Here is an 8,999-nt window from a genome sequence, read left to right on the forward strand (position 1 = left end):
ACAAACAAATAAACAAGTGAGCATTGCTAGCAGCACCAGTTCAGTATTCTCTGTACAGCAAGAAGTCAAACGTGTCTCTGTGAGAGGCATTAACTAAGCGGTGCTTATTACTGTAATTTTTGCTTCTAGGATATTCAGCTGCAATCTGGACTAAAGGCTAATATGGAGATCCAGGGAGGTCTGGCTATCGATATTTCAGGTTCAATGGAATTCAGTCTGTGGTATCGTGAATCCAAAACCCGAGTGAAAAATCGGTAAGCACAATGCAAAGAAAAGCAAGACTATGTCTGGGGAGCTATCTAACCTTCAGACTTTTCCAAACCTGTGCTTTTTGTTTTCGATTGTATGCTTCGGTTGGACATGATCATGGGAACTCCTTACATTGATAGAATCTTAGAAACAGGTCAATCTGAGCACCGAGGGTCTTTCTGCTTCTAAAGACATCCACAATCAATGCACTAGATGAAGGCTCACTCTCCACATTTCACTTTAGTAGTTGACATTTGTCTTCCTTAGGGGTTCCTATAGATGTAATAAAACATCATGACAAGTTGGGGAGGAAAGGGTTTATTGCATCTTGTAGTGAAGGACAGCTTGAGTCCATCCTCAAGGGAAGTTGAGGAAGTAACTCACAGCAGGATCAGAGGGCAAAAGGGGTGCTGCTCAGCCAGCTTTTTAAAAATAGTATGGGGGGCGTTGTTAAGAGCACTGGCTGCTCTTCCAGAGTTCAATTCCCAGCAACCACATGGTGGCTCAAAGCCATCTATAATGAAATTTGGCGCCCCCTTCTGCCAGCCAAGCACACATGCAGACAGAAGACTGTATATATAATAAATAAGTTTTTTTTTTTTTTTTTTTTAAAAATAGCTCCCAGGGCCATCAGCCTAGGGGTGGCAACACCTACAAGGGGCTGGGCCCTCCCATATCGATTACTAATTAAGAAAATGCCCTCAGGTACGCCTGCATTGACAGTCCCTCTTCCCAGATGATTCTAACTCCTGTTAAGTTGGCACCAAGCTAGCCAGCACAGTTGATCCCTTGTCATCTTGATGAACAAACACATTGCTATTAAACCATAGCCTTTCCTTCTTGTCCATCCCAAGACCTCATATTAATATTGCAATATAAAACATAAGCATAATTTCAACTAAGTATACATTGTTTATTGAGGCCATTTTTCTCTTCAACCCTCCATTCTCCTGGCATCCTAACTGTAACTGATCTGTCTTCTATCTTTAATTTGCTCATTCATTCACTTAAATATCTCTTAAACGTTGCTTGAGTATAAGACAGTAGAAGATTCTGCTAAATGACAAAAGGTTAAAACAACCCATTGTCCTGTTCTATACTAGAACAACGGCAGCAGAAATTCTTTTATAATTCCTAGACAAAAATTAGTATCTCTTTTTCAAAAATGTATGGACATGTAAATTTGATTTCATTGCCAGTGTATGTTTCCACCACATTTAATTGAAATTTACAATTGCTTAAAGAAATATCAAGTTGTACTAGTTTTTTTTTTTTTAACTTCTTCATTGTTATCCAAGCCGCATGCCCTAGTCCCTAACCTGCCTGTCTATTTCTAAGTGGCCACTGCTAAGCCATCCTATTTGCTCATCTACGGGGATGGTTTTTGGTCACACAACACTCTGCCAGGTATCTTGGCAACCATACACGCCTCCAGTGAACCTTTCAGAAGCAACGACATGGCACTGAATGGGCTAACATGAAGCCAAGGGAGACAGCTGACAAGAAAATTACCACAAATGTCAGCTGTCTTCTCGTGTGTTCACACTTCCCTTTAAGAAAATGCGGGAGTTTCTGGGACTGAGAGAGGACTAGGTTCCAGGCATGTTTCATCTTGGTCCTTGGTACAGACATCCCAAACAGCATTGTATGTGGTATGCACGTAGGTCCCATGTCTAGAATTCCAGGCAAGGGATGTCTGGGGAAAGAGCAACCCATTGGCAGCCAACCCTTGGCACCACCGTGTCCTGGTTTTATGTGTATTGAGGTCACTTCTCCACTTTTAAGCATGTCCCACCAGTCTGCTGGTACCACGAGTTTGAGACTTGGTGAAGTTCTCTTAGTCCTGTTCAGTTAACTGTGACAATAAGAGGTGTTTTTCAAAAATTCCAGGGTGGCCGTGGTAATCAACAGCGACGTCACAGTGGACTCATCTTTTGTGAAGGCTGGCCTGGAAAGCAGGGCGGAGACAGAGGCAGGCCTGGAGTTCATCTCAACAGTGCAGTTCTCACAGTATCCATTCCTAGTCTGCATGCAGATGGACAGGGCAGAAGCGCCATTCAGGTAAACGAGCACTCACAGAAGTTCCCCAGACATCCCTACATCACCAAGAGCTTGCATTCAGTCTTTAACATCCAGTCTGAGAATGAAAAGCATACAGAAGAAACCAGGTCAGCAACAAGTTACCTTTAAAGAGGAGACCCATACAAAGGGTTCAGTTTACTGTAGGAATTGCCACACCATTTAAGAAAAACATGCCACATGTGCAGTTTTTGTCTGGTATCTTCATAACTTCTTCGTTGACAAAGTACATCTGGATATCCTATGACCCATGGGAATCCACGGTTATTTGTACAATGGCTATGTGACCTTGTTTAAATTTGAGGATTTGACATTCTGAATTTTTTTTTTAAATGTGTTACAAAGCTTTGGTCCTTAGAAAACCTATCATACAATTGCCCATGTGTCTTCACAACTCCTCTTTTGTTCTAGGTCTGTCTTTCATTAATACCATGTCCTTGGGTCTAGTTGCCATTCTTTGTAGCCAAGAACTTCTGGAGCTAGAATGATTGGAGTCTAGGTAACAGCCAATTCCTCCCTAGTAGTTACAAATGTTTCCTTGAACTGTACCTAACCATAAGGTATAATTTGTAGATTTGAATTAGCAAGTGGCAAGTTATGTCATCTTTTACAATAACCAGGCCAAAGTTAAGTGCCTTATTTTACTGGTATTTCATGATCCATATTAAAAAAAAAAATGCATCAGTAATTCAAGAACAATGCCAGCAAGTTACATTTACCTAGAATAAACAATAGTAGCTTACATTCAGAACATTAAATGTCCACTAACATTAACTTATGTTTATGTCTGGAGTAATTCCCCATAAATACATGCAGTGACCACGAGCCCAGCCACATGGCTAGCTAGACTGGTTCACCATTTTACTTGGGCCATAGGCTGGGAATAGCTCCCTCTCAACATTCTGCTCTTCAATCCTGTTGGACTGATGCTTTGAAGGGGAGTGCTCTTGGGGTGGGGGCTCTGGGATGAGTGGTGAGAGACAGCAAGGACTGTGAGTTTTAAGAGCATCCCAGGAATCCAGTCCTTCATTCCAGAACAAAGTAGGATTCCCCATGTCCATCCAGTCACAATGTGCTTATTGGTATCAGAAGGAAAGGGGAGAAAACAATGGGAACATGCTACAGAATAGTACCTACGCCTCCTCTCCAGATGGAGTTTCCAGGGCAGGGTAGGCGCAGCCCTGGGAGCAGCATAGGTGGTTTGACTGTGCGTAACTCTGCCCTTCCTCTTCTTGTTACACAGGCAATTTGAGACAAAATATGAAAGGCTGTCCACGGGCAGAGGCTATGTCTCTCGGAGAAGAAAAGAAAGCCTATTGTCTGGATGTGAACTCCCACTCCATCAAGAGAACTCTGAGATGTGCAATGTGGTATTCCCGCCTCAGCCAGAGAGTGACAACTCGGGTGGATGGTTTTGAAACTGATGAGTGGTATTTCCCTTGGATCCATTCCTTTGAGAGCCATATGCTTCAATGTGCCTAGTCATTGCTCTCTGAGTACACGGTGTTTACATATTTACCTGTGTTTAAGATCTTGTGAAGAGCAATGGAGAGCTTCAATTGATTAAATGTGAGCCCATTCAGGAGATGCCCCACAGTGTCATTCTGAGCCACCATATGACACTTGCAACAACAGGCCTACTTTTTGTACTTCACCACTACAGTGAATCTAGTTTTTGCTCTAAGAAGAAACTAGTGTCTATCAAAAACAACAGCAACAGCAAAAATACCCCAAACCATAAAAAGCTTAGGTGAATGTGAATTTGATTCAACAGCTTTCAAAGAGAGCCTTTGACAGAATCTTAGGCTTGAAATACATTTCCTAAGTAGGGCAGGAGTGGAGGGAATCCAAGCAAGCCATATTCCTCCTTTTTCTCTTTTTCCTCTGTCTTTACCTCCTGCCCTGCCCACCCCCCATGTATTTTTTTCTGGAAGGTTCAGAGAGATGGTAGAGATGAGACTTAAAATTTTTTGTTAGTCAACCTCAAGAATTATTATTTATGTTTTCTGTTAGTCTTATAAGCATTAGAGTAAGAGACAGAATTAAAGCATCCTGTGACGTGTCTCCGCTGACCCTACAGTGAGACCACTTGGAAGTCATCCACCCTAATTTGGAATTAGCATACAGGAATAAAAATAATTGAGTCTCAGAGCATCCATTAGTTTTTTTTCTTAGGATGTGTCTTTCTGAAACTGTAACATGGTACACAGCTCTTTGTAGGGGACATAACTGTAATTACCACTCTATACCTCAATTGATGGGTGGGAGAAGCTCCATCTATTTGACTATACTTTGTGCAACATCCAATAGAGGTTGGATGAATTGTTGCTTCAAGAGAATGATGGATTTGTAGTTCAAAACTATGATACTGAATAAAGACTGTCTTTATTTGTATGGATTAAAAGGCTACAGCAAACATTTAAACATATTTATTAATAAAGTAGATTTGTTCATTGTAATAACACCCCCCAAAATGTCAGGTGCTCATTTGTTCACTAAACCCACACATAAAATGGAAGTTTAGCTGAAGTGGAAAATGAATTGTGATGATGAAATAAACGTATGTAATTTAGTGAGCTCCCTTTGTCCTTTATTGCTTTGAATCCATGATTCTTTGATCTAGCTGTTTATGAGCCTAGGGATGTGCTGAGCTAAGCCTCTTCAGCAAGCCAAGCATGCAGTCTCTAGATGGGAAGTCATCTCTCTGAAGGAAATAGCACCAATTTATCAGGACCGGGCAGCTTGCAAACAACACACAGCTCAAGTTTTCAACAAAGCAACATAGATCGGCACACTTGTTGTGTTACAGAATTGTGAGAGGAGTAAAATACTGAAGGCGGGTGGAAATGTGGTAGGTGGTGAATGGTACGAAGCACTGTCCTGACACTACAGGACGGACAAAATGATTCGGGGCACAAGCCAGGCGGTCATGGACTGAGCAACTTCAGTTCTAAGCCTGTTGAGTAAGCCACAACTGCCTCTGTGAAATGTAGAGTACCCATTTCTCTAGAAGGGATGACTGCATGCCCTGAGCACGCGTGTATGGTCATGTCCCTTCCACCCAGCTGGCTGAGCCTCATCATTAGAGAATGTGTAGTACTTAGCATGCTCCAAAGAGTCAAGAATCCACAAGCCTAAGACAAGCAGTAACTCCTTTTTAGAGAAACAAGATAAAAAATTTCAGAGTACTGGACCATGCTGGAATGGAACCAGACTAAATGAATCGTTTGAGTCAGAAACTTAACTTTGAACCCACTTGGAGTCTTTGCTGTAGTGGATGTGAGAAAGCCCTCGTGTAGTAAGAGGCTTGGGAGCTGTGGAACCCTCTTAAGGTGGGCTCCCGATCCCTGCTCAGCCAGCGCCTGCCTACAGACCTCAAGGGTTCAGCCAGACTTCTCGACCATCATTTGTGACGGCCATCCCCGTCCTTGATTATTGCAGAATGGCCCATGACAAGCTGTTCCCCGCTTCTCACACTAACATTTCAAGTGCGTGGCAGGCTTGCAGTGTTAATGACTGCTGGACCAAACAGTTTACTCATTGGTGGGGAAACTGAGGCACAGAAAGTATTATCTGACCTAGAGAATGATAGAATCAGGACTCCTAAACAAGGTTGCCCCAGTGCCTGCTGTTGGGCTCTACTGTACTTTGTTTGTCTTTTAGTTTCAAAGGTTTCCTGCTAAAAGGATTTGGGTGGTAGGTTGTGTAAAGATTCAACAGCAGCTACAAAGCTTTGAGGAAGAATCCAAATCCTGGGAGGTTTTGTATCCTCTGTAGATCCTGGCCTATGACTGTACAGCTCCTTCTCGCTCTATTATAGGACTCTTTCCTTTCCTTTCCTTTTCTTCTCCTTCCCCTTTTTCTTTTGCCAAAAGTCTCTTCCTCTTTAAAGGGTGTTTGGGCCCACAGGTAAATTCGAATTTACACTAACATACATTTTTTTGGCAAAATCTCTATAGCATTAGAATTTATACATAAGTATTTCTTATGTAGAAGTCAATGTACAGTGTTGTATAGTCCTCACAATCATTTTTAGAACATTTGCACCATTTCAAAGAGAAATCTGTCCCCTTTAACTATTACTTCCAATCTTTACATCTCTTACCCCTAGAAGTCAATAACCTATTTGTTCTGGACATCTCATACTAATGGAATAAGAAAGATATATTACTTGGTATTGGATGGTTGGCTTCATTCCTTCAGTATCATGTTCACAACTTTTGTCTACATTGTAGCATAATCAGTACTTCATTCTTTTCATGGCTGAATAACATTCAGCTATAATGTTTCACATAAATGTATCATTTGTTTACCTATTCATTACTGGAAGGATGCATGGTATTATCTTTTGCTTCAAGGATCCTTAAAAATGACCAGAAAAAAAAATGCTCCAATGTGACAAACTCTTTCAGCTAAGTAGGATGATACACCATCAATGTGATGAAATCAGTACCTTCTTTTCTATATATCAATACCAAGCTTTCTTTGAAAAATCCCAGGAATAAAATTCTGCTTACAATACATTAAAAAACTTCCCAGGAATAAATATACCAAAGGAGCTAACAAACTTCCATAACTGAAACTTGAAGACACTGTAAAAAACAAACTGAAGAAGATGGCAGCAGATAAAAAGACTTCCCATGCTCATAGACTGCCAGAATTAATATTGGGAAATGTCTACATCAAGGAAAGCAATCTACCATGCGCCTGCACCAAAATTCCCGTACCATTCTCCACAAAAGCAGAAAAAAAGAAGTCAAAAGTTCACGAGGAGGCACAAAAGGCCTGGGATAGTAAATGCAACCCTGTGCAGAAAGAAATTCTGTAGACACAGCAGTGCCTGACTTCAAGTTACCCTGTGAAGTTACAAAGCCAGGTGCTCATACAAAACAGATGTGGACCCATGGGATAGAATAGAGGACCCAGAAATAAACCCACATAGCTATAGACAGCTAACTTTTGACAAAGGTATTCTCCACATAGATTAGAAAAAAAGATGTCTTGTTCAACACACGGTACTGACACAAGAATGAAACTGGATCCATGTCCTTCACACGCACACAATCTTTTCAAAATGGGTCAAAGATTTGGAACTCTGAAAATACCTCAAGACATAGGCATAGGCAAGCACTTTCTTTAAATAAACCCCAACAGCACAGGAACAATCCTAAGAGTTGACAAATAGAATTGCACTAAATTAAAGGGATTCTGAACAGCACATGAAAGGATCAGCCAAATTGGGGGGAGGATCCCACAGAATAGGAGACTATCTTTGCCAACTACACATCAGACAAGATATTAATAGTTGCAGCCTACAAAGGCTTTTGTCGTGGTCTGAATGCACAGTGCTTCCTAAGGGATCTTGTTTGAAGACTTGGTTCCTCGCTGGTGGTGCTGATTTAGAGATGTGGAAGTTTTAGGAAGTTGAGTCTTACCGGGGGAAGTAGGTCACAGACCGTGGGCCTAGAGGTTTATAGCCCAGACACACTTCCTGTCCACTGTTTCCTGACTGCAGGCCTAATGTGCCTCTTGTCCCTGCCACCGTGCCTGTCCATCATGATGGACTGCATCACCTCAAATCATGAGCCTAACAATTCCTCCCTGATCTGATTTTGCCAGGGACCTGGTCATTGCAACAAAAATAGTAAACAATACAACCTACAAAAACGAAGCACCCCAAACCCAAAGTAATGTGATCAGATCATGGACTGCTGAACTCAGAGTTCTCAAAGAAAGAGATTTTAAAAAGCCATTAAGGACTTGGAAGCGTGGTCATCATCTTTAGCCAACAGGAGAAATGTAAATTCAAACTACACCAAGATTCTAGCCAAAATGACGAACATCCAGGAAACAAAGCATAATTGATGGCAGTGATATGGAGAAAGGTTACACTTGTTATTCATTGCTTGTGGAAATGTAAACTGGTAGAGTTCCAGTGGAAATCACTATGATTATTTCTCAAAAAATAAAATAAAATAAATAACCCTAGAAACTAGGGCTACCATATGACCCAGCTAGGATACTCTTAGTTATTTACTCAAAGGATTCTAAGTCAGCATGCCACAGAGAAACATGATATGGAATTGGCTCAGTTGTCCGTCAGCAGATGAATGGCTGCATATTGTACATATACACAGTGGAGTTTGTCCAACAACATATGTGGCATAAAAGCAGAAAGGAGGACTATTTGGGCAGAGGAAGGGGACCGGCAAGGCAGGGGGATGCAAGGTGGATGGGGGACTGTGGCAAGTGACAAATAAGAACGTGTGTGTATGTGAGTGTGTGTATGCGCGTGCATGAAAATGTAACAATGAAGTCCATGACTTTTATGCAAATTTTGAGAACTCTGAAAGCTAATAAAAACTTATTTGAAACTCTTACACTTTATAACTGTGCAAATGGTGGCTCAGTGGTTAAGACCATGTGTTGCTCTTGCAGAGGACCTGGGTTCATTCCCAGAACTTCCATGGTGGCTCATAACCATCTATAAGTCCACTTCCAGATCAGAGTGTCGAGAATAAGCCACTACTGAATACTCAGCTAAAAACAGGATATCTATATGGCCTCCCTCCCCGAGACTCAGGGAATATAATGGGAGAGGGGCAGAAGAGCTGAAGGACGGGAGTGCTGTGATGCTCTCTCCTGGACATGACACAGAGGTTGCACTCAGG

The 8,999-nt window shown here is 41.7% G+C and overlaps 1 protein-coding gene across 1 annotated transcript in view; it reads left to right on the forward strand.

The window, feature by feature from the left end:
* Positions 1-3,784, forward strand: part of Mttp (microsomal triglyceride transfer protein) — a 39,775-nt gene extending 35,991 nt beyond the window's left edge. Inside the window, exons 16-18 of the mRNA XM_051185426.1 lie at positions 130-254; positions 2,140-2,310; positions 3,572-3,784. Of these exons, the coding sequence (XP_051041383.1) occupies positions 130-254; positions 2,140-2,310; positions 3,572-3,746 (471 nt within the window). The 3' untranslated portion in view covers positions 3,747-3,784. The remainder of the gene's footprint in view (positions 1-129; positions 255-2,139; positions 2,311-3,571) is intronic.
* The last annotated feature ends 5,215 nt before the right edge of the window (positions 3,785-8,999 follow it).

This window comes from Phodopus roborovskii, unplaced genomic scaffold (assembly GCF_943737965.1).
Source record: "Phodopus roborovskii unplaced genomic scaffold, PHOROB, whole genome shotgun sequence".
Classification (NCBI taxonomy): Eukaryota; Metazoa; Chordata; class Mammalia; order Rodentia; family Cricetidae; genus Phodopus; species Phodopus roborovskii.